Raw genomic sequence first — 27,369 nt, forward strand, 5'->3', positions numbered from 1 at the left:
TTAGTAGTTTGATAAATTAATTAGGTTATATAATTAAAATTTTCTAAGCTCTATACTTATGTGGGTATTATATTTGCTTAATAAGAACATATGCTATATGTTCATGCATTTGTATGTATTTTATTATAGTTAAGTATATCCTTATGGATTTTAAATCTGTATTTCTGTTTATAGTGAGGTAAATGTCCTCCTAAGGGCTTGGAAATTTAAAGCTCAAACTATAGCTAATTTCATTCATTCACAAAGTAATGAATGCCTATATTATCTGAGGTTCTTTAGATACACAGAAATGTATAAAATAGTCACTATGATCTCATCAAGCTTACAATCAAATAGGGAATGTAGTCATTAAATAAGGATTTAATTATAAATGTGATGAGTGTTAGGATTTGCAGGTTTTCGTGAGAGGACAAAAGAGAACATGGGAAATCTGGAAAGGTATGAAGTAATGAACAGAAGAATGGGGGAAATAGGGTTAAAGGGTTTTTGTAGTGGGTATAGAGGGTAATGTGACATCCATGAACCCTGGTTACAGTATGGAGAATGGTTTGGAAGGGGTAAGAATAGTGTTAGGAAGACCAATTAGGAGACTGGAGGCTCTTGTAGTGTACGAGATGAGAGATGGTGGTATGAAAAAGATTTAAACGTTATTTAAGAGGTAGCATTGGCAGTACTTGGTAATTTATTAATAAAAGTTTAGATGTGTGGAAAAGATGGAGAACTCAAAGATGACTCAGCTTTCTAAGACATTTTTAAATGTTGTTCCATTTACTAAACTAGACATTAAAGAAAGAACAGATTTGGGGGAAGTTATATACAATCCATGTACAAGGTACACTTTCAAATTACATTAAACATCTTGTTCTAAGACTATGTAAAACTAGAGTTGGCTGGGCATGGTGGCTTATGCCTGTAATACCAACACTTTGGTAGGCTGAGGCAGGAGGATGGCTTGAGCTCAGGAGCTCGAGACCAGCCTTGCAATATAGTGAGACCCCCATATGTACAAAAAATAAAAAATTAGTTTGGCATGGTGACACATGCCTGCAGTCCCAGCTACCCAGGAGGCCGAAGGAGGAGGATTGCTTGAACCCAGGAGGTCAAGGCTGCAGTGAGCCATGGTCGTGCCACTGCACTCCAACCTGGGCAACAGAGGAAGGTCCCTGTCTCAGAAACAAAAACAAGTAAGAGTTTAAACACAGCAATTATTTCTTCAACCATTTCTTCAAGGATAGAATTAAATGAATCGTTTGCCTTTTTTATGTTCATACAATTATCCAGAGCTACTAAGGGATACTGCCAGTTTAACTCCTGTAAAGTACTTTTTAATTTTATTTACTTTTATTTTTATTTTTATGGAGATGTATTCCATATGATAGAAGGATTTTAAGCTATAATTTCTTATTTTACATCCTGACCAGTTTTGTTGCCTTGATAGATGGAGTTATAATATTTATATCCAGAAGTCATCCAAAGTAGATCTTACAGAAGAAAGCAAAAGCAATGCAATGGAGCTATAAGACATTACATTAAGAATCAAGGGAAAAATTGTGTAATAATGGGCAAAGGAGATGTTAGTTGAGAATCTAGAATAAGGAATATTATTACAGTTCCGTGAATAATTAACTTACAGCTCTAAGGCAATTAGGTCTAAGAGAGAATCATGCTGGGGAACAAAGAAATGTGTATGTAACATTTTATTAAGCAGTCTAAATCTTTCTTGCATCTTTAGGAATTTTCTTATATGAAAATATTATGACAAAAAGTAAAAATGAGGCCAGGTATGTTGGCTCATGCCTATAATCCCAGCACTTTGGGAGGGTGAGGCAGGTGGATCACTTGAGGCCAGAAGATCGAGACCATCCTGGCCAGCATGGTGAAAGCAGGTCTCTACTAAAACAAAAATTAGCCAGGCATGGTGGCACTCACTGGTAGTCCCAGCTACTCGGGAGCCTGAGACATGAGAATCGCTTGAACCTGGGAGATGGAGGTTGCAGTGAGCCAAGATCGTGCCACTGCACTCCAGTCTGGGTGGCAGAGCAAGACTCTCTCAAAAAGAAAAAAATAAATAAAATAAAGAATTAAAAAATAAAAACACAAAAGTGAGGCTTTCTCATTTACTTTTTATGTAAAGTTATTTTGAGTTGAAGATGAAAGTGTTTCAAATCCAAATGAATGTATTTTAACATTGTATATAAAAACCTTTGGTAGTAAATCACTGATATTTTGGTAGTATCACCTAGTGTATCTTAATACTCCACTATGTAACATCAGTAACCTAGAATTAGTTTTGTTAGTCTTTCAGGAACTTCATAGTCCCAAACAGATGCTCACTTGTAATAAATGAAGTAATTTGAATATATTTTTAAATAGATAATATATTAATATTATTCTTACAAAAAGAAAGTAATTCAGACAAGGTAGGAGAAATCAAAGGGCATCCTTTTTACTTCTCTACCCTAGAATACTTCTCTTTTAACAGGTGAATATTAACCCAACTTGATTTTTTAGACATACAGATTTATATATGTACATATGGAAATACATAGGTAGTTTAATCTCCTGTATTTTTTTAAACGTAAATTGTTTACTCTGTATGCATTCTGAAGACTTACAAATGAAAGGGATGCCATACTTTGACCAAGAGAGTTTTATCTCCAGAAAGAAAGGATGGGCTGTTTCAACATTTAAAAACCCCATGTTACCAAACAGGAAACCCTAAATAATCTCAATAGGTACATAAAACCTTTGATGAAATTTAATGCATTCTCTCTTTTCCTCTCATTAGAAATTGGGACAAAATATGCTTTGTTCATTTTCTGTGCTGTTCTGGAAGTAACATTATTTTTTAACTGCAAAGTCATTACAAGTTAATTGAAAAATGAACAGAGAAAGAAAAATCATGGATGATTGAACTACTGAGAAATATGCATGCGTATTTTCTTGGATTTACTGCAACTGTTTCTACTGAATTTATTGGAAACATTTTTGACATATTAAATTTTTTTCTCCAAAGGGACATAGAATGCAGGAATTATATTTTGTTTAACTATTTCCTCATGTTAGAACATTTAAGTTTTGTGTATCTTAAATTATTTCCATGAGATACTGCTTAGAGTTAAAATTGCTGGGCCAGTGGAAAGTGTTTTTTAATCAGTATTGTGAATTTCCCCTTCTGAAAGATACTATAGCAGTGATCTGTGAGTTTGTGTTTTTATTTACATATGTGACATGTTGACAGAAAAATAGTTGGAGAAAACAATATGAATTGTTTTATATAAAGCAACTTAACTTTTTACATTTTGTAGATGTTTTTAAAAATGGCTTTTTTTTTACTTTTCAGAAAACCAGACGAACAAAACAATAGATGCTTCTGTCAGTAAGAAAGCAGCTGATAGCACATCACAGGTAAGATTTTTCCTTCTTCAAAGTAAAATCCTACTTATGGTCTACAGGAAAATGAATTTTCATCATTCTTTGATTGAATGAAAATTGTTCTATGTCTGTTTTTTATAACTGTCCAAATATTGTCTCATAACTTCTCTGTAATATTTGACAAGAATTGATATTTTTTGTTTTTTGTTTTTACATAGCAGTTCTCTTAGAGGTAATAGTTTATTAACTGAATGATTTGATTAGTACAATTGACAGTCCAGTCATTTGCCTTTACATTCTCTAAAGATTGTCTGCAAAAAGAAAACACATGTAATTTCTTCCAGGTACATCTTTTTTAAGAGTGTTTCACTGGTTTACCCTCACTTGTACCACTCTCTACAGACCCCTACCACCATTTTAATTTCCTCAAAGGTAATCAGAAATACCTTTTGAGGAAGAATTTTTCGTCTGTCTGCTTGTTTATTAGCACTTTGCCAGTCTTTGTACTTTTTCCTATTAAATCTTAACCACCCAATAATAGAGTAACTACTTCTTTCCTGTATTAACAGTGTTCTTCCTTGTTCTTTATTGCTTTAGGTATAATCAGTTCATAGTGATTAGGTTACTGATAGTTTTATTTTCTTCACTTCCTTTGAATCATTTCAAGAATCTCATATATTCCTAGAAGAACAAAAATCTTTGAGCATGTCAGGCATGAAAAACTGACAAGATTTTTAAAACTTTTTTGATCTTTAAATGTGACGATTTTCCTTAAAAACAATGGATTTTGACCAACCTAGATATATACCATAGTTTATAGATCAAATAAAAGCTATTAAAAATATCATAACTTCTTACAAGTGTTAGCAGTTTTTGTGTGCACTATTAGAGATCAAAGTTGTGATTGTTTCTCAGCATGTCTTGTGGATATAACTGTTTTCATTTAAAATTATAAGATTGAGATACTTTCTAGAAGACATACAGAAAATGCTGATATATTCAGTGATACTTAGTGACATTTATAGGAAGTCTAGTTAAACTTTAAACAAAGGATTTATGAACATCTCTACTTCCCTCAGTGAGTTTTTTTTTTTTTAAGTAATATTTTCAAGGAAAGGAAAATGGACATTATGATGGCTATTTTTTGTCATTTTATAAATGGTGGTTCTTCTAGAGCTGTGATATCTAATATGATAGCCACTAGTCACATGTAGCTATTTAAATTAAATTACAAATTTAGTTCCTCAGTCAAAATAACCGCCATTTCAAGGTTCAGTAGCTACAAATGGCTAGTGGCTAGCATATTGGACCACACAGATATAGACTCTTTTCATCATTGCAGAAAGTTGTATTGAACTCTATTGTATAGAGTATTTTGCTGAAATATAGTATATGTAGCTGGGCACGGTGTCTCACGCCTGTAATCCTAGCACTTTGGGAGGCCGAGGCGGGCAGATGATCACCTGAGGTCAGGAGTTTGAGGCCAGCCTGGCCAACATGGGGAAACCCCATCTCTACTAAAAGGACAAAAATTAGCCTGGCGTGGTGGCAGGTGCCTGTAATCCCAGCTACTTGGGAGGCTAAGGCAGGAGAATTGCTTGAACCCAGGAGGGCGGAGGTTGCAGTGAGCTGAGATCATACCACTTTACTCCGGTGTGGGTGAAAGAATGAAACTCCATCCCATCTCAAAAAAATAAATAAATAAATAATATATGTAACATCATAAATATATAAGTGAAATTAAAATGGATATAATATAAGACACTTGAGGTGGGGCGTGGTGGCTCACGTCTATAATCCTAGCACTTTGGGAGGCGGAGACAGGAGGATCACTTGAGCCCAGGAGTTCGAAACCAGCCTGGGCAACAACATGAGACTCCGTCTCTATAAAAAAGAAGAAACTTAAAAAAAAAAAAAAAGACACTTGAAACAGGAATTGACTTCATCAGAAAGCAAAGCAATAGTACAACTTAATGTTAAGCTCTCAATAGATATTTTATTTGGCTTCAAGGAAGAGGAATTTAATATCTGAGTATAAAAAAATGCGTACAAGCAGTTTGAGCAGCCAGCCTGCTGAAGCAGTGCCTTATCAAAAATAAAGTTTCAGCTTTGAATCAGTGTCAATTATGTATATGAAGAAGAAATACAATTACAGGAGTTTTATTGTGTAATAAGAAACCATAATGGAAGTATATATGTGCTTTCAGTTATGAAGTTATGCTTGCCAGCCAGAATTTTTTGAAACAAATATCATTTTTGTCATTGTGATGAATACCTTTATTAATGTTCCACTGTTGACTAAGAAATTCTTGTTATCTTTTTGCCCCAATGTGCAACTTTCTAGCAGATAGAAACTAGTGTGAAACAGGTAGTGTGTGATTCTTTGAATTGTCACATTGTAAGTACAATTGGCTAACTTCATTTTTCTATCCCAAACCTACTTAGTTGTACTTCTTAACACTTTAAGGCTATTTAGATCAGAAGAAATCTGGATGTCTAAGGCCAGGCACAGTGGCTTATGCCTGTAATCCTAGCACTTTGGGAGGCCAAGATGGGCAGATCACTTGAGGCCAGGAGTTTGAGACAAGGCTGGCCAACATGTCTCTACTAAAACTACAAAAATTAGCTGAGGGTGGTGGTGTATGCTTGTAATCCCTTGGGAGGCTGAGACGGGAGAATCACTTGAACCTGGGAGGAGGAGGTTGCAGTGAGCCAAGATAATGCCACTGCATTCCAGCCTGGGTGACAGAATGAGACACTGTCTCAAAAAAAAAAAAAAAAAAGAAAAAGAGAAACTTGGATGTCTAGTGTGGAAATGCTTGTTGTTCGGCTGTAGTTAATTAGCAAATGATGAAATATGTAAAATACTCTCTTGTAGTTGTTAAATGAAGATTTATCTGATATCCCCAAATAACTGTTTATTAACATTGCACATAATTTATTATTGTATATTTTATTACTATATATCATTTATATAATGAATTATTAGTTTTATATCCTGAAAAACAAATTTATTCAAATTATCAATGTAAGTTATAAAATAGCATTGCTATCTGTAATTGTTGTTTTTAAGGACTCAAGATCACCTTTAAGTTTGCTGATTTGCTAGAAGGATTTCATAAGACCCAGTAGTAGGTTATACTCACCATTGTGATTTGTCACAACGAAAGGTGTAGAGCAAGAGCAACAGGGAAAAAAATGTGCAGAGTTGAAGTTCAGAGAGATCAGGCAAAGACTTCCAAGTCGTCTGTCTGGGATCGCACACAATTTGTTTTTTCTCTGGCTTATTAACCTTAGAGACATGTGCCAAGAGTCTTTTCCCAGAGAATCCTGACTGAGTCTCAGGGTCTGAGGTTTTTTGGAGGTCTGGTCACATAGTGACATTTTTCTGTATGGCCATGGCATTGGAAACTCAGGATCCCAACAATGAAACCCAAGTATACATCATCAGTCTTCATATTTATGCAAAGCAATCCTGATGAACACAGTATGGCACAGTTCACTGTTCAGAGTGTATATAAGAGAATTAATCGTTAACATGACCTTCCAAGGGCAACATTTCTGATAACTAACCAAGTCTCAATTATGGTTCCAAGTTCCCTTGGAGAGATGTGCAAGGAATGAACAACCAGCTCTTCTGTGTTAACTCTTTCTTCACATTTGCTGAAGTGTGCCTTTCAGGTATATTCTCGTTTCGTAACAAAAAAAAGCTACAAAGCCAGTATGTTTGCTCTCTTGAAATTTTCTTAGTGTTTGCTTATTGAGACTGTTCATTTTGGAAAATGGCACATGATTAGCTAACTTTTTAATAAAATTTCTAGTGTTAAAAACTATTTGATATAATTTTTTAATGATTTCAAACTGAAAGTTTCAGTAGTATGTGTAAAAACAGATATAAACGTGTCTCTGATTAGATTTCTCAGACATGTTTTGTCAGGAAAAAATGTAAAGATATATGTATCACATATATGTGTATCACATGTCTCTGTTGGTTCGTTTCCACCTGGTGGCATAGAAATAATAAGGTCTACAGTCAGACAACCTGGTGCTTGTCACTTAATAGTGGGTGGGTGCTATGTTAAGTTATTGAACACCTTCGACTTTTCACCTATAAAATAGAGCTAGTGCTAGTACTTACCACATAGAAATATTAGGAAGAGTAAATGTGTTAATGCATGTAAAGCATTTAGCAGAGTCTAATAGGAGTAGTGCTAGCTATCATGACTATCTTATAAATGTACTTAATAGTTATTGAAGTAATTACCAATTTTATTTGTCAAAAAAAAGGTCTATTCAGGAAACTACTTGTAGTATATGATAATAGATAAATTGTATCTGTCAGTTTATGATCAGTAAACATAATTTATCATTAGATCATTGCTTGTAGATCTTCTCGATCTATATAAACATTTAATGATACACATTTTCCTCTGAGCACTGCTTTGGCTGCATTCCATAAATTTTCGTGTGTTGCATTTTTATTTCATGTAGGTTCCTTGTCATTTCCTTTTGAGTCCTGGGTTGTTTAGTTAGTAATTTGTTTAATTTCATAGTATTTGGGGATTTTGCAAATTTTTTATTATTGATTTTTCATTTAATGCTATTGGATTTAGAAGATATCCTCTGTATGACTTTGTTACTTTTACACAAATTAGATATGTGTTATAAAGTTCCATCTATGGTATATATCTTAGTGAATGTACCATTACACTTGAAAAGAATATGTATTCTGCTGTTGGGTGTAATGTTTTATAAATGTCAATATGGCATGGTTAATAGTGTAATTTGGATTATTTTTATGTTTACTGATTATTGCCTTTTGCTGTAGTGGTTTTATCTATTACTAAGAGTGGTATGATTGTGAATCTATTTCTTCCTTTAATTTTATCAGTTTTGCTTCATAGATTTTGACCCTGTATTACATGGTATTTTTTATAATGTATAATTTGTAATCTTGCCATACTTTTATCATTGTAAAATTTCCTTCTTTGTCTGTTTTTGATATTAACATAATTACAGCAGCATTTTTATGCTTACTGTTTGCATGTTACTTTTTTCCGCTTTTTACTTTCAGTCTGTGTCTTTGTATTTAAAGTGAATCTGCAAGAGAAAAAAAATCATATTTCTTGATTTGTTGTTGTGTTATCCCATTTGATAATCTCTACATTTTGATAGGAGTTTTTAGACCATTTATAGTTAATATAAGTTTTGATAGGATTGTGCTTAGGTCTGCTATTTTGCTATTTGTTTTCTATTTGTTTCATCTGTTTTCTTTTTTTGTTGGTTTCTGTGTACTTTCTTTCCTGCTTCATTTTGTATCAGTTTTTTTTAAAAGCATTCTGTCTTAATTCCTCTGTTAACTTTCTAGCACTCTCTCTATCTATGTGTGTGTGTATGTGTGTGTTTATGTGTGTGTATGTATTTTAGGGTTTGTTCTAGAGTTTAAGTATGTATCTGAATCTTAATTATAGGAACCTTGCAATTGTATGTGTACATTTACCTCCGTAATGAAGTTGCTTTCCTTAATTATCACGTTCATGTTTTCACATATATTGCACATACATTACATTGTTTTTAATCTGCATGTTGTAGAGCTCTAAATATATTGTTTTTAATTGTTGCCTTACAGAATTTTAAAGAAGTTAAGAACAGAAAAGAGATATAGTCTTTAATATTTATCCTTATGTTTACGTTTTCTGGTCCTCTTCTTCCCATGATCCAAGTTGGTATTTCCTTTCAAACTGAAGAATGTCCTTAAGCTCATCTTTACAGTGTAGATCTGCTAGTGATGTATTCTCTTGGTTTTTTAATATCTAAAAAATGTACTTTTGTATCTTTTGTCTCGTTTTTTCAAGGAGAGTGTCATTGGATATACAATTCTTAAAGGGTTTCTTTTTTTAATCATCAGCAATTTGAATATATTGTTCCAGTGTCGTCTTGCTTCCATAGTTTCTGACCAATAGTCAGCAGTTACTCTTTGCTCCTATATAACATGTAATTTGTTCTGTTTACTTTCAAAATTTTTCATTATTAGTTTTCAGTATTTGGACTATGATGTGTATAGATTTCTTAATGTTTCTTCTGCTTGAGGTTCATTGAACCTCTTGGATTTGTAAATTAGTGTTTTCCACCAAATTGGGGAAGTTTTTGGTTATTATTCAATTTTTTCTTTAGATCTTTGTTTCTTCTCATTTAGTGTTTTGCTGAACTGTTTCTTATTGCACAAGTTTCAGGCATTTTTCATATTTTCTTTTGTTCTTCTTTGTGTCCTATGGACTAGAAAGTTTCTATTGATCTAGCATCAATTTCATTTGAGTTTTTCCTGCCCCTCCAATCTGCTTTTATGCCTACATAGCTAATTTGTATTTTAGTAATTATTTTTTCAGCTCTATTATTTCTATTTTTTTGTTTCTTTTTCTCTTTAGAGATGTCCTATTTGTGCATTCATTGTTATTATATTTAACTCTTTGAATTTTTTTTTTTTTGAGATGGAGTCTTGCTCTGCCACCTAGGCTGGAGTACAGTGGTGCAATCTCGGCTCACTGCAACCTCCGCCTCCCAGGTTCAAGCCATTCCCCTGCCTCAGCCTCCCGAGTAGCTGGGACTATAGCCACCTGCTACCACGTCCAGCTAATTTTTTGTATTTTTAGTAGAGGTGGGGTTTCACTCTGTTGGCCAGGTTGGTCTCAAACTCCTGACCTCATGATCTGCCTGCCTTAGCCACCCAAAGTGTTGGGATTACAGGCGTGAGCCACTGCTCCTGGCTTTAAACATATTTTTAATAGCTACTTTCAAGTCTTTATCTGCTGAATCTAATCTCTGCTTAGAGTCAGTTTGTATTGACTTATTTTTTGTCCTAAGTTAGTTCCACTTTTCAAAGCTCTGGACCTTAATGATAATATGTTGTAGTGAAACATTATTTTACATTTGTTGGTGATTTTTGGGATCTTTTAGTTTGGGATTTTATAGATTTTTGGTGTTTGTAAATAACCCATTTTCTGTGAAATCATTATTGTAGAAAGATTTATAAGAATTAGAATTGCATTATTATCTTGGGGTTGGGCCTGGATATTATAAAGTCAAGGCATTATTTTCTTTAATTTCTCAATTTGAGTTTTGCAGATGAAAACCTTTATCATTTGGAATTGATCTCAGTATAATATATCAAAGTAAATTGTGATTATCAGTTATTAAACAGTTGTCATGTATCATATATGGCATTAAGCACCATATATACACATTTGGATTAATCCTCACAATAGCCTCAATATTCAAATATTGGAAATTGAGATAATTACCCATCTGAATTAGGTAACTAATAAGTTAGAACTGTAAGACACACTCAATCTTTCTGACTTCAGAGTCCTGGCTCTTTAGGTTTATACTGTCTTACCTTCCTTTTCAGTTGCTATCGTGGTTTTTAAAGGTTTGTCTTATAATCCTAGTATTTCTCATGATTTTGAATGATGGGTTACTGGTCAACTTGGCTGTGCATTTAATAGCATAGCAAACCGTATGATTTCATAGTATACCATACCGTTTTTTAAGGGCAAAAAAATTTAGATTATTTTCTATAACCCAATTCTAGCTTGAATGATTGCCTTTGGTGTTGTGGTGGATTAATATTGATAATTTAGAGTAGTATTGATAAACATTTTAAATGTCACAAAATGAATGGTGTTTGTATTTAATCTTATTTGCTGTGTGCAACAGATAGCCTAATTTTTTAAAGAAAACGTCTTGAATTTCTTCTGAAAATTATATTTCATATAGTGGATGTTTAACGCGTGAGTATCCTGGGGCATTTGTCAGACAAACTCTCTTTATTCAGGTACAGCTTTTTAGGGGTCCCAATTGAACGAGGTTACTCATTAGTCTCATTTTACCTCACTTATCATTTCATTTTTTAACATGTATATCTGCCAGAGTTTTCTTTGTAAAATGTAGAAGCTTTGTTTTTCAGAGTGGAAAAGCCACTGGCAGTGATTCAGGTGGTGTCATTGATCTCACAATGGATGATGAAGAGAGTGGAGCTTCACAAGGTACTTCAATAGTAATTTGGGATTGGGCCTGGTTTTGATACCTTTTTTTTTTTGTCTTAATACAGTACAATATTCTACGAAGACAGATGTTTACAGCATTATGCTTGGTTTATTTGTGTTCTTTTTGTAATGGAAGTTTCTATATTAGAATTTTAAAATTTGGCCAGGTGCAGTGTTTTACACCTATAATCCCAGTGCTTTGGGAGGCCAAGGCAGGAGGATCAAGGCAAGAGGCCAGGAGTTTGAGACCAGCCTGGGCAACACAGTGAAACCCCATCTCTACCAAAAATTTAAGAATCAGCTGCATGTGATGGCATGGGTCTGTGGTCCCAGCTACATGGGAGGCTGAGGCAAGAAGATAACTTGAGTCTGGGAGGTTGAGGCTGCCGTGAGCTGTGTTTATGCTGCTGTATTCCAGCCTGGGTGACAGAATGAGGCCCTATCTCAAAAAAAAAAAAAAAAAAAAATTAAAATAGAATCAACTCTTAAATAAGTATGAACAATCTGTAGAGGAAAACAGCAATTAAGAGAATATTGTAATTTTCGGAGTACCTCTGTTTTTGTATCTCTTATTTCACTTGATCCTTGCAAAAAATCCTATAATACTCATTTTAGACTTGAGGAAACTTGTTAGCCTTAGAGAAAACAATTCAGACTCAGTAAGGGTCTTGGGAATAAAATCCAACTCTTCTGTCTCTACATTAAATGTTCTTTTTCTCTCTCTGTTTATGATTCAGTGTAGATACTGTATATGTATGTATACATTTAATTTTGGTCATTTGAATTAGTTTCTTTTATCTAGCATTATATAAATAAAAATAGAAGTAATTTTAAAAAGCATTCACATCCAAAATAATAATATTCTGAGTTAGAATAGTTAGAAACTGTAAACCATATTCCTAGTTATTCTGCAGTGTTAATAGGTGTTTCATGAATACAAAGTTCTATGGTTAAATATGCTTGGGAAATGCTGAGTTTAAAGTTAAATTGTTTTTTTATTAATGCAGACTTCTCTGAGCCTTTACTATGCTGATTTATAATGTAAATCTCTAAGAATGATTTAAGATATAAAGTGTTTCTCAAACTTGGCTGCGCAAAATAACATTCAGCTACATATCTATAAAACTCTGGTGATAATTGCATGTGGAAAATATAGTAATAATGTGCTGAATTACTTATTATTATCTTAAAGACATTACTTTTTTAAAAACCCAAATATTTTAAAAGTAATATTTTGGGGAATCAGTCTAGTTGAGCTTAGGAAAACAAAAGTTAAATAGCTATACAATTGATTATATGACAGTAAAGTTGATTTTGTTATTTAAAACTGAATTGAGAAATGTATGCCATCCTTCATCTGGGTTGAACTCAAGCCAGTATGATTATTCTTTAAAAGTTTCAAATTATCTCTATTGCTTTCACTAATTTTTAATAGACAGCCATGACTATTATAATGGATCCCTAAAGAAAAAAATAAATACAGGTTTTTGAGAGGACACAGGTAGGCTTAATTCTGGATTAAAAAGTAAAGTCCTAAAAGTTTGTTTTCAGTGCTCTCACCATTTCCCTAGCATCCATGCCTCATGGGGTCTCTCTGTTGCCCCACCTTTGGGTCTGTCTCAAATTCTCACGTTCCTAAAGTACACTGTTTTCTAATGGCATTAAAGTATCCATCGTTAACGCCTTGGGTTTTATTTACATGTAGTGTGGAATTCTATGGGACAGAAATTGATGGGGATTATTTTGGATAGAAGGACTTTTGGGTGGTTTCCTGTTTTTAAGAGTTTTTTCTGAGATGCAAATATTTATTTTATAGGCTGTTGAAGATCTTTTTTGAGATTAGTCATTCTTTGTCTTTTTTAAAGACTATATAGTGATGATAAGCAACCATTGGTTATCAAAGAACCTAAATAATTGTAGTAATAGAAATTCAAGATCACAGCAAAAACTCATCATTTTATAGATATTTGTCTTGAAGAGTATTCTTTCTATTATAGGTATGTAGATTATACATTTATGCAAGTAATGAATTATTCTAGTTGGCATATTGTATTGAATTTACAAGTAAGATTATTTCTGAATTTCTGTAAATGTGAATTAGAATCTGTGATAGAACCACCAACGAATTACACATATGCTCTTAACTCAGTTTTCAAATCAGCAAAAATACACATAAGTAAAATGGAAATAAATTGTTCTCTTAGAGGTAAATGTGACACCCAAGTGACAAGCAAAAGTAAAATTTGTCCATAGAGGAAAGACTTGTATTTCCCAATTTTTTTTCTTGTCGGTCATAATATTTCACTTTTAACTAACAGACCCCAAAAAGCTAAATCACACTCCCGTATCAACCATGAGTTCTTCTCAGCCTGTGTCACGACCATTGCAACCCATACAACCAGCACCACCTCTTCAACCATCTGGGGTGCCAACAAGTGGACCATCTCAGACCACCATACACTTACTACCTACAGGTAAATTTGCTGAATCATTGAGTAGAAGCTTTAGTTTACCTGTAGAGAACTATGACTATGGAGTTAAGCAGAAAGATATGACAGAAAATTAAGAATAATTCTTATTGTTAATTTAAGGACGACAATGTATGTCCTTTTGAAGGCAGTATAACTTAGTTTTGCTGACTGTCTTAAGCAGCAGCACTGGTAAAGAATGATTATAAAGTATGTATTTATTTACTTAACATTATATAAATAAAAATAGAAGTAATTTTAAAAAGCATTCACATCCAAAGTAATAGTATTCTGAGTTAGAATATTTAGAAACTGTAAACCATATTCCTAGTTATTGTGCAGTGTTAATAGGTGTTTCATGAATACAAAGTTCCATGGTTAAATATGCTTGGGAAATGCTGAGTTTGAAGCTAAATTAATTTTTTTCTTAATGCAGGCCTCTCTGAGCCTTCACTATGCTAATTTATAATGTACATCTCCAAGAATGATTTAAGCTAAAAAGTGTTTCTCAAACTTACTTGGCTGCGCAAAATAACGTTCACCTAATATCTCTAAAACTCTGGTGATTCCTAATGCATGTGGAAAATAATATTATTCTGAGTTATATTCTTGAGACTAGCCTGGGCAACACAGTGAAACTCCATCTCTACAAAAAAATTTTAAAAGTAGCAGATTTGTCATCTGCCACAGCAAATGTTCTGTAAACAGCAGAAATGAGTGTAATTTCTCTGGAAGAGATGGATATAATGACTTGCTCTGAGTGTAACCAAGAAGTTGTAACTGACCGATCAAACAAGAAGTTTTAAATGTGTCTTATCTTGAAATAGCTTTAACTAGTCTAACACTACCACCAGGAATCATATGCTTGCTACCTTTCAAGAAGCTGTAAATTCAAATTTTTCAAGATTTAGCCTGTATCCCCTAAACTGTTCAGAAACCAATCAAGATGGTTTGTCTTCTGTAAAACAGTCCATTGCTTGAAGATTTATCTGCACAGTTCTTATATAAGTACTCTTCTCATTAAGGAAAACTTTGAATTAAAGTGGGGTTTTATCCAGTAAAATTTACACTTAAAACACCAAATAACTTGTAGGAATCAGCATATTTTCCGTAGTGATTTAGCAAACTGTTTGTTAATTAATCTTTGAGCTATGAAATTATTGTTGATGTAGCAAATGCGTGGTTGTTTTGGTAGGGACTGTTTAGATTTGTTGAATTTCAGAATCCTAGATGCTTATTCAGACTTTCCCATCAGTTAAAATAAATTTTACCTTGTTGGCATTTCCAGGCAAAAGAATGTGCTTGTGTGACTTTATCTAGTGTGTAAATTTTATATTGGTTCTCATTTCAATACCATTGTTCTATCTAAATAGGCAATTATAAGTAAGTTCAACCTTGGGAGCTGTGTTATCTATCTTTCTTTACATTTATAACAAAGTTATAGTGACAGTCATCAAAATTAGATATTTTGGAAGGAAATATCATTATTCAAACCCATGGGCAGTGTAGATTATGGAATGGGGAGTAAAGAGATGAAGAAATAAGTGTTCTTTCTTGTTAATACTTTCTTCTTTCTTCCCATTTATGAAGACTCACATCGAAAGTTAGGATCTGTAAAGACCGAAGAGTCCTTAGTAAAGAAACCGTTTTATCTTTGTTATAGCCAGTATTTTCCTCCAAATTGATTTTTTTATAGGACCCATGTTTTTCCATATCAAAGTAGATTGATTTGTTATTTTTTATTATATAATTACTGCATGGTCATTTGTAAAATATGATTCTAATTCAGAGAGTTGTTAACAAGAAAGTGTCACTAAAAATCATTATTATAGATACATGCTGTCAGTGAATGTTTATGACTCATTTTTTGATAAATATTTATTAACATTACTCAAGATATTAATGCTTTCTGGAACATACAATAGGAGGAATGCCAGAGTAGAGAAGGGAGAAGTCTGTTTTTTAATGGATTTTATTTACTGTTTTTAAAAAAGATAGATTGGTTCAGCTAAACAAAATGTTGATTATAATGGTCAAAGAGTTAGGTTGGCTCACTTGAAAAATAAATGTGAATTAACAATAGCCAGTCAGTTTCTTTATCTTTGGGAATACAAAGATACTCTTTTGGATTTACACCCCCTTGGTAGAAGGCCTGGAGGGCTTATGATTCTACTTTGCTAAGAACAATTAAAAGTAGGAGGTTTTCTCTTTTAAGTCACTCCTGTGCCATCATACTCTTGATTCTGCACCTTTTAAAAAAATCTTCACATTGCTTGTTATCTGGTCAGACCAGAGTGGGAAGGGAGTTGGATGTGGTGGAGGTGTTCTTTTCCTCTGAAGCTTGGATTTTAATATTATTAATGTTTATTGGCCCTATCATTTTTATCTTAGAAGACCATAAAAGGAGACTGTTATTTCTGTCTTTATCAGTTAGATTTTATACAAAGATAACTACCATTTAATACTGTTTACTTAATGTAAATTTACTGTATTCTTATTATCTTTTTCTGCCTTGCATTAGCTCCAACTACCGTGAATGTAACACATCGTCCAGTAACTCAGGTGACCACAAGACTCCCTGTACCAAGAGCTCCTGCAAACCACCAGGTGGTTTATACAACTCTTCCTGCACCACCAGCTCAGGCTCCCTTGCGAGGAACTGTTATGCAGGCTCCTGCTGTTCGGCAGGTCAATCCCCAAAATAGTAAGAGATTTTTCTTGTATATGGCCCCAAGATACATGTAGTTCTCTTCAGCATTTAGTTGGAATGGCATATAATAATGTTAAATTTTGCAACAATTTCTTATAATGTCATATTAAAAGTATTGTTATAAGTTCAAGAGATCTGTACTACAACATAGAAACTATAGTATAGTTAAAATCAATGTAGTGTATTCTTGAAAATAGCCAATAGAGCAGATTTTAAGTATTGTCACCACACACAAAAAAGGTAAGTATGTGAGATCATACATATGTCAGGTAGCTAGATTTAGCCATTCTGCAATGTATGCATATTTCAAACATGTTGTATACCATAAATATATATGATTTTTGTCGATTAAAAAATAGTTTTCAAAAAAGAAATGGCAATATAACCAAAAATAATCTATTATTATTTTTCTTCCCTTAGGAGAGTTAAACAGAGAAAATTGTTCATGTATACTGGTTGATTTGTGCTCTGAGTGTTGTCTTTAATTTAAGTTTATTTATGGCCTGTATTGGTATAGTACACAATTTGATATTGGTATATTCTCTACTCTATTAAGAAACACCTTACCTAATTAGAGTGGGAATGGTCAATTGTGATTTAGCCCAGATGATGGAAATCATGGTAAAGGATAGCCTTCAATGAGAGTCTTAAAGATATGGAAAGTGGCTGAGAAAAGAAGGGAAAATGTTAAAGAAAGCTTATAGTTTCCTGTATATATCATATATTAGTTACATACATATGTTACATATATGTAACGTATGTTACAAATATGACATGTTTTAAAATTATATGTTAACCACATATAAGCAGTAGTAGAATATATCATATAAACACAAGCTTATATAAAAGGTGTATCTAAACTTTAAAGTAAAGAAAAATAATAAAATGAATTACATATGAACTCTTCATCAGGTTAAGAAGTAGAAATTTTTCAGTATCCTGTAAGTGCTCTTGTATCCCATCTTGACTACATCCCTTTTCCTTTCCATCAAAGGTTAACCACTGTTCCTACTTTTCTGTTAGTCATTCTGCTTTTCTTTATGATTTTGCCACCAAAATTGATATCATTTAAACATATTAGGGTTCTCTAGAGGGACAGAACTGACAGGATAAATAGATACATAAAGGGGAGTTTACTATTAACTTACACGATCAAAAGGTCCCTCAATAGGCTGTCTGCAAGCTGTGGAGCAAGGAAAGCCAGACTGAATCCCCAAACTGAAGAATTTGGTGTCCAGTGTTGAAGGGCAGAAAGCATCCAGCACAGGAGAAAGATGTAGGCTGGAAGGCTAACCAGTCTCTCCATTTCATGTTTTTCTGCCTGCTTTGTATTCATTGACAGTTGATTAGATTGTGCCCACCAGATTAAAGGTGGATCTGCCTTCCCCAGCCCACTGACTCAAATGTTAATCTCTTTTGGCAACACCCTAACAGACACACCCAGAATTACTATTTTGTATCCTTCCATCAAGTTGACACTCAGTGTTAACCATCACAAGTCCACCCCTTGTCAACTTGAACCCATACACATCTCCTTGGATTATACATATTCTTCAAATAAAGAGAGTAGTAAGGCCATAATTAAACCTAACATAATATAGCTATCCTTTGTACAACCGGAAATGCACCAATCCCCAAGCCAAATACTATTACATAAAATTAACAATACTTAAATGTTGATAGGAAGTCAGTAAATCTTATGTCACATGATGAAGGAAAAGGAAATAAAGATATTTTCTTGTACAAGTGTATACATGCACAAACATGTTTTTAGCAAAAGAAGGAGGAAATACTCATGACAATTACAGTCCCTGATAACTGCAACTGGTCGCATGGTCGTGGCTGGTATTGATGACTACCTTCTTCTACTACCTATTCTGTATTCTCTTTGCCTTCAGCAAGCACCTCAGCTGGTCATGGTTTATTCCTGGTGGAGTGACCCAGTCTTTCATTCCTGAGTATTTTTAGTGCTGCATAGATTGGGGTGTTATAGTTTCCTGTTGACCTTAATCATAGGGCATGGTAAAACTAAGAGACACCTTAATGGATCTCCTGTATTCCATGCATACTCTTCTTACCTCCATTGTGGAACAGTAGACTGATTTCTTCTTGGTGGTCCGGGACAGTCACCACAGCCAACACTAACTCCCTTGTTAGCCTGTTGACTTAAAGGTAAGAGGAGCCAAAAGTGTCCAGGGGGCAATCTTAAGTTCCAGTTTAATGGAATCATTGTGTCTCCTGGTGTGAGCGTTCCTCCCTCTGGAACTAAGACCTCTAGGCCAGCAGAACATAATGTCACAGGAACAGGAAGCAAAAATTTTGCTAGTAGATCCCTAGGGGTGAAGGTGAGTGGTGCCACTTCCACTTACACCCCCTGATTCCTGGACCCATGAATCCTGGCTATGGAAGAAACAGCACCATATATATTGGACGCTGATTCAGAGCGTACGCAGCCTTCTGGAGAACTTTGCCCCAGCCCTGCAAAGTATTGTCATCTGGTTGGGATTGTAATTGTGACTTAAAAAGGCCATTCCACCATTCTGTAAATCCAGCTGCTTCAGGACAATGAGGAACATGGTAAGACCAATGGGTTCCATGAGAACAAGCCCACTGCCACACTCCTTTAGCCATAAAATGAGTGCCTGGGTCAGAGGCAGTGCTGTGTGGAATACCATGATGGTGGATAAGGCATTTTGTGAGTCCATGGATAGTAGTCTTGGCAGAAGCATTGTGTGCAGCATAGGCAAACCCATATCTGGAGTAAATGTCTATTCCAGGGAGGACAAATCTCTTCCCTTTCCATGATGGAAGAGGTCCAATATAATCAACTTGCCACCAGGTAGCTAGCTGATCACTCCAAGGAATGGCGTGCTCTATGGAGGGCTCAGTGTTGGTCTGTTCTGCTGGCAATTGGACACTCAGCAATGTCCATAGTCAGGTCAGCCTTGGTAAGTGGAAGTCCATGTTGCTGAGCCCAGGCATCACCTCCAGCACTGCCACCATGGCTACTTTGTTCATGAGCCTATTGGGCGATGGACAGGGGTGGCTGTGGATAGAAGCTGAGTGGTGTCCACAGAACGGGTCATCCTATCAACTGGATTATTAATATCCTCCTCTGCTGAGGTCACCCGTTGGTGAGCACTCACAAGGGATACAAATACCTTCACAGTTTTTGACCACTCAAAGAGTCCATGCACATATCTCTTCCCCAAATTTCTTTGTCACCAATTTTCCAATCATAATTCTTCCTAGTCCTTGACCATCCATCTAAACCATTGGTTACAACCCATAAGTATATATAATCGTGCATCTGGCCATCTATGCTTCCAAGCAAAGTGCACAACCAGGTGTGCTGCTCGTAGTTCTTCCAACTGGGAAAATTTCCCTTCACCGGTGTCCTTCAGGGATGTCCTAGAAAGGGGCTGTAGTGCTGCAGCTGTACACTTTCCAGTGGTGCCGCCATATGGTGCAGAACCATCTGTGAACCAGGCCTTAGTCATCTGTTCCACTGTCAGGTGATCATAGGGACCCCCCATGAGGCCATCAGTACAGGCTGGGTAAGAGAATGCAGGGTGGCAGGAGTGGAGACATGGGCATTGAGCCACTTCCTCATGTAAATTACTTGTGCCTTCGGCACCTGCTCGAACTCAACCACATATATACCACTTCCATTTGATGCATGACCTACTTTATGGCTAAATAGGTCAGAAAGCACCCAGTTCATGATAGTCAGCTCAGGTCACATGGGACTTGATGACCCATAATCAAATGTTCAGTTTCCACGAAAGCCCAGTTAACAGACCAAGAGCTGTCTCTCAAAAGGAGAGTAGTTACCTGCAAAAGATGGCAGAGCCTTGCTCCAAAATCCTGGAGGCCTCTGCTGTGATTCACCTATGGGGTCCTGCCAAAGGCTCTAACAGCATCCCTCTCTGCCCCTCACACCTCAGGCACCATTGAATCTGCTGGGTCATATGGCCCAAGTGGCAGAACACCTTGCCCAATAACCTGGACCTGTTGCAGCGCCTTCTCCTGTTCTGAACCACACTCAGAACTGGCAGCCTTTCAGTACACTCGATAAATGGGCTGGAGTAACACACCCAAATGAGGAATGTGTTGCCTCCAAAATCCAAATAGGTCCACTAGACATTGTGCTTGTTTCTTGGTTGTAGGAAGGGCCAATTGCAGCAACTAGTCTTTGCCTTCACTGGAATGTGTTGACAGGCCCCACATCACTGGACCCCTAGAAATTTTACTGAGGTAGAAGGTCCCCAGATTTAGTCGGATTTATTTCCCATCCTCTGGCACACAAATGTCTCACCAATGAGTTCAGTATTTTTGCTGCTACTTGCTCACTTGATCCAATTAGAATAATGTCATCAATATAACGGACCAGTGTGATATCTTGCAGCAGCAAAAACTGATCAAGGTCTCTCTGAATAAGATTATGACACAAAGCTGGAGAGTTGATATACCCCTGAGGTAAGACAGTGAAGGTATATTGTCGTCTTTGCCCACTGAAGGCAAATTGCTTCTGGCGGTCCTTTGGACAGGAATGGAGAAAAAGGATTTGCCAAGTCAATGGCTGCACTCCAGGTACTAGGAGATGTGCCAATTTTATCAAGGAATGAAACCGCATCTGATACAGCAGCTGCAATTAGAGTTACCACTTGATTAAGCTTACGATAATCCACTGCTGTTCTTCAAGATCCATCTGTCTTCTGCATAGGCCAAATGGGAGAATTGAATGGGGACGTGGTGGCAAGCACCACCTCTGCATCTTTCAAGTCCTTGATGGTGGCACTAATCTCAGTACCTCCAGGGATGGGATATAGTTCTTGATTTACTATTTTTTAGAGGCAGCTCTAATGGCTTCCAGTTGACCTTTCCCACCATAGTTGCCCTCACCCTGCCAGTCAAGGAGCCAATGTGGTGGATCTGCCAGCTGCTAAGTATGTCGATGCCGATTATGCATTTTGGCACTGGGGAAATGACCACAGGATGAATCTAGGGACCCACTGGACCCACTGTAAGTGAGACCAGAGGTAAAACTCCATTAATTATCTGACCTCCATAAGCCCCTACTTTAACTGGAGGACCACAGTAATGCTTTGGGTCTCCTGGAATCAATGTCTGCTCAGAACCAGTGTCCAGTAGTGCCTGAAATGTCTGATTTCCCTTTCCCCAATGCAGAGTTACCCTGGTAAAATGCCAGAGGTCTCCTGTGGGAAGGGTGGGAGAAAAATTCACTGCATAAGTTGTCAGGAATGTAGTGGGATCCTTCCTCAAGGGAACCCAGCCTCGCCTTCATTCAAGGGATTCTTGGTCTGTAAACTGACTCAAGTCTAGAACTTGAGGGGTTGTCATTCTCTGTTTTTATTATTCAATTTATTCTTTTGTTCCATCGACCTAGAAGTTTTCTGGTTGTATAAATTAGGAATGCAGTAGGCTTCCATCAGTTTCACCTCTAGGAACACTGATTAATTAGCCAATGCCAGAGCTCTATCCAAGTCAGACTCTTCTGATTGCCACTTTATCTCTGCTGTCCATTATGGTAGCTACGCCCACCTTGCCTTGGACACTTGAGTGCCGCCACTTGGCCCCTGTCAACTTAGGATCCAGTTATTCCCATTGTATTTACATTTTGTGGTTGAGTGACTGCAGTTCCCACTGTTAGATCTGACCTACAGAGTCGAGCAATTAGAGGGCTCTTCAAAGATACAGGTGCTGCCCTCACAAATCTATTTCTCAAGGCATTGGTCAAGGGTATATCTTCTGGGCCTTCCCAGCTGGGATGACTAGCTCTAAAGTGACTGATGATAAAGTTCACTCTATCATCCCAATCTCCTTAGTCTTTGGATCCCTTCCTGTACATTAACCAAGGGAGATCAGTCATTTCCAGCTCACTCACAGTGTGCCATCTTTCAATCCTTATTTCAACTAACTAAGCAAATAATCTATTAGAACCTTTTATTTTTTAACTCCCTGAGCTAACCTGAAATTCAGAGTCCCTACTTAGTGGGCTTAAATCAAGAAATTCAGCCTGATCCAAAATTGTTCCTTCTACCATAATTTCATACCCTTAATATCGATCCCCATGCCTGTTCTCCAGATTTCTGTTCATGTAGATTAGAGAACTCAAAACAGTTCTCTTTGAGTGTAGCGTACGTTCTCATAGGTCACACTCAAGCTCACCTCTAGGGGCCCACCAGTACTTTAGTTACAGGTCTAGAAGCAAAGAGAGGTGTTTGGAGTGGCTCCTGAGAAGACTCAACATTGTCTTACCTGGCAACTTCCTCAGAGGAGGCCATCACTGTTGCCTCACATAGCACAGACTTTATTTCCTCAGACAAAGTTGGAAAGACTGATGGCAGCATGGGTCAGGGAGGGTATATTGCCCCCGCTGGGTGTAGGGAAGCTCTTCCAATCAATGCCCTCACTGTAGCTGTAAACACCTGGTGAGCCTGTGCATGCCTCTTTTGTTGTAGGTTAGCCAATTGCATGATAAGAGCTTGTGTCTGTTTTTCTACAATTTCAGCTCTTTCTCTATAGGAGATAACTGTCTCACTCAGGGCAATCTTAGCAGATTTCAGGGTCAGTATTTGCTTCAGAAGCCAGGAGACTGAATCCCTGAGTTCATCATTTTCTTTGTTTTTCTTTTTTTTTTTTTTTTTTTTTGAGACGGAGTCTCACTCTGTCGCCCAGGCTGGAGTGCAGTGATGAGATCTCGGCTCACTGCAAGTTCCGCCTCCCGGGTTCACGTCATTCTTCTGCCTCCCCTCCTGAGTAGCTTGGACTACAGGTGCCCGCCACCACGCCCAGCTAATTTTTTTGTATTTTTGGTAGAGAAGAGGTGTCACCGTATGGGTCAGGATCTCCTGACCTCATGATCCACCCGCCTCGGCCTCCCAAAGTGCTGGGATTACAGGTATGAACCACTGCACCCAGCCCATCATTTTCTTTTATCACTTTGTCCACTAAACTTAGGAGGAACCGACCAGTTTCATTATGTTCCTTGGTTCTCCACATACGGTCCAAGGTATCGTGTACAGAGTCACTAAACTCCTTGCCTCTCACAAGCGGCGATTCAGGAGTGTCAAATGCATTTATTTTGCATAACTCTAAACAGTTCACACCAGGTGCTATCAGTGTTCTTTATACTATTAGAAGTAGAATCCTTAGCATTTGTGGGTCTAATCACATTAAGCAGCCAACTCCAGAAACCCCAAAACCAACGAAAGAACTCCATCCTTCATATTCGGTTCTTCTAGACCCCCAATCCTGGCACCAAAATCTGAATTAATCAGGGTTCTCTAAAGGGACAGAACTAATAAGACACACACATAGCCTAATAATTTATAGATATAGTACATATTTTATATATATCTATAAAGAGTAGTTTATTAAATGTTAACACTATCACAAGATCCCACAATAGTCTGTCTGCAAACTTAGGAGCAAGGAAAGCCAGTCTGACACCCAAAACTGAGAAACCTGGAGACCAATGTTTCAGGGTAGGAAGCATCCAGCAGGGGAGAAAGATGTAGGCCTGGGAGGCTAGACCAGTCTCTTCATTTCACGTTTTTTTGCCTGCTTTTTATTTGCTGACAGCTGATTAGATTGTGACCACCAGATTAAGGGTGGATCTGCCTTCCCCCGCCCACTGACTCAAATGTTAATCTCTTTTGGCAACACACTTACAGACACACCCAGGATTAATACTTTGTGTCCTTCAATCCAATCAAGTGGCACTTTGTATTAACTCTGTCACAAGTCTACCCTTTGTCAACTTGAATCCATATACATCTAATATCATACACAGTCTTCAAATAGAGTAATAAAGCCATACTTACACCTAATATAATACAATTATTCTTTGTACAACTGGAAACGCACCAATCCCCAAGCCAAATACTATGACATAAAGTTAACAATATTTAAATGTTGATAGGAAGTCAATAAATCTTACATCACATGATGAAGGAAAAGGAAATAAAGATATTTTGTTCGTACAAGTGCATATATGCACAAACATGTTTTTAGCAAAAGAAGGAAGAAATACTCATAAAAATTACAGTCCCCATTTCTGCTACTGGTCACATGGTCATAGCTGGTATTGATGACTGCCTTTTTCTACTACCCATTCTGTAGTCTCTTTGCATTCAGCAAGCACCTGAGCTGGTCGTGGTTTTATTCCTGGTGGAGTGACCCAATCCTTCATTCCTGAAGGGTCTGGGCCATTTTTAGTGCTGCCTAGATTGGGCTGTTACAGTTTCCTGTTGACCTTAATCACAGGGCATGGTAATACTAAGACATGCCTTAATGGATCTCCTGTATTCCGTGTATACTCTTCCTTACCTCTGTTGTGGAACAGTAGACTGATTTCTTCTTGCTAGTCTGGTACAGTCACCACAACCAACACTAACTCCCTTGATAGCCTGTTGACTTAAAGGTAAGAGGAGCCCAAAGTATCCAGGTGGCAATCTTAAGTTCCAGTTTAATGGAATCATTGTGTCTCCTGGTGCGAGCGTTCCTCCCTCTGGAACTAAGACCTCTAGGCCAGCAGAAGGTAATAATCGCAGGAAAAGGAAGCAAAAATTTTGCTAGTAGATCCCTAGGGGTGAAGGTGAGTGGTGCCAGTTCCACTTTACCTGCTGATTCCTGGACCCGTGAATCCTGGCTATTGGAGAAACAGCACCAATATTGGATGCTGATTCAGTGGATACGTAGCCTTCTGGAGAATTTTGCCCCAGACTTGCAAAGTATTGTCACCTTGTTGGCGTTGTAATTGTGACTTCAAAAGGCCATTCCACCATTCTGTAAATCCAGCTGCTTCAGGACAATGAGAAACATGGTAAGACCAGTGAATTCCATGAGCATGAGCCCACTGCCGCACTTAGCCATAGAGTGAGTGCCTTGGTCAGAGTCAATTCTGTGTGGAATACCATGATGGTGGATAAGGCATTCTGTGAGTCCATGGATAGTAGTCTTGGCAGAAGCATTGTGTGCAGCATCATAGGCAAACCCATATCTGGAGTAAGTGTCTGTTCCAGGGAGGATAAACCTCTTCCCTTTCCTTAATGGAAGAGGTCCAATACAATCAACTTGCCACCGGCTAGCTAGCTGATCACCCCGAGGAATGGCGTGCCATATCAAGGGCTCAGTGTTGGTCTCTTCTGCTGACAGATTGGGTACTCGGCAGCAACCATAACCACGTCAGCCTTGGTAAGTGGATGTCCATGTTGCTGTGCCCAGGCATCACCTCCAGCACTGCCACCATGGCTACTTTGTTCATGAGCCTATTGGGTGATGACAAGGGTGGCTGCGGATAGAGGCTGAGTGGTGTCCACAGAACGGATCATCCTATCGACTTGATTATTAATCTCCTCTGCTGAGGTCACCCGTTGGTGAGCAGTCACAGGGGATACAAATATCTTCACAGTTTCTGACCACTTAAAAAGGTCCATGCACATATTTCTTCCCCAAATTTCTTTGTTCACCAATTTTGTAATCATGCTTCTTCCAAGTCCCTGATCATCCAGCCAAACCATTGGCTACAGCCCATGAATCTATGTAATGACACATCTAACCATTTCTCCTTCTAAGCAAATCATACAACCTGGTGCCCTGCTCAAGATTCTGCCCACTGAGAAGATGTTCTTTCACTGCTGTTCTTCAGGGATGTCCTAGAAAGGGGCTGTAGTGCTGCTTCTGTGCACTTTGCAGTGGTGCCTGCATATGGTGCAGAACCATCTGTGAACCAGGCCTTAGTCATCTGTTCCACTGTCAGGTGATCATAGGGACTCCCCATGAGGCCATCTGTGCAGGCTAGGGAAGAGAATGCAGGGTGGCAGGAGTGGAGATATGGGCATTTGAGCCACTTCCACTTGTAAATTACTTGTGCCTTCAGCACCTGCTGGAACCCAACCACATATATACCACTTCCATTTGATGCATGACCCACTTTATGGCTAAATAGGTCAGAAAGCACCCAGTTCATGATAGTCAGCTCAGGTCACATGGTGACTTGATGACCCACAGTCAAATGTTCAGTTTCCACCAAAGCCCAGTTAACAGACCAAGAGCTGTCTCTCAAAAGGGAGTAGTTACCTGCAAAAGATGGCAGTGCCTTGTTCCAAAATCCTAGAGGCCTCCACTGTGATTCACCTATGGGGTCCTGCCAAAGGCTCTAAAAGCATCCCTCTCTGCCCCTCACACCTCAGGCACCATTGAATCTGCTGAGTCATATGGCCCATGTGGCAGAACAGCTTGCCCAGTAGCCTGAACCTGTTGCAGAGCCTTTTCCTGTTCTAGATTGCACTCAGAACTGGCAGCCTTTCAGTACACTCGATAAATGGACTGGAGTAACATACCCAAATGAGGAATGTGTTGCCTCCAAAATCCAAATAGGTCCACTAGACGTTGTGCTTGTTTCTTGGTTGTAGGAAGGGCCAATTGCAGCAACTAGTCTTTGCCTTCACTGGAATGTGTTGACAGGCCCCACATCACTGGACCCCTAGAAATTTTACTGAGGTAGAAGGTCCCCAGATTTAGTCGGATTTATTTCCCATCCTCTGGCACACAAATGTCTCACCAATGAGTTCAGTATTTTTGCTGCTACTTGCTCACTTGATCCAATCAGAATAATGTCATCAATATAATGGACCAGTGTGATATCTTGCAGCAGCAAAAACTGATCAAGGTCTCTCTGAATAAGATTATGACACAAAGCTGGAGAGTTGATATACCCCTGAGGTAAGACAGTGAAGGTATATTG

General features: G+C 37.3%; 1 protein-coding gene across 23 annotated transcripts in view; it reads left to right on the forward strand.

The window, feature by feature from the left end:
- ATF7IP (activating transcription factor 7 interacting protein) overlaps nt 1–27,369 on the forward strand; it is a 134,950-nt gene that overhangs the window by 96,363 nt on the left and 11,218 nt on the right. For all 23 annotated transcript variants that reach the window (XR_012420046.1, XR_012420049.1, XR_012420047.1 and 20 more), the window contains 4 exons: nt 3,344–3,408; nt 11,339–11,417; nt 13,736–13,891; nt 16,407–16,589. Coding sequence is in view for 17 of the 23 variants with exons in the window: in XM_005570211.5 (XP_005570268.3) it covers nt 3,344–3,408; nt 11,339–11,417; nt 13,736–13,891; nt 16,407–16,589 (483 nt within the window). In the remaining 6 variants the exon portion in view is untranslated. The remainder of the gene's footprint in view (nt 1–3,343; nt 3,409–11,338; nt 11,418–13,735; nt 13,892–16,406; nt 16,590–27,369) is intronic.

Source organism: Macaca fascicularis, chromosome 11 (assembly GCF_037993035.2).
Source record: "Macaca fascicularis isolate 582-1 chromosome 11, T2T-MFA8v1.1".
Classification (NCBI taxonomy): domain Eukaryota; kingdom Metazoa; phylum Chordata; class Mammalia; order Primates; family Cercopithecidae; genus Macaca; species Macaca fascicularis.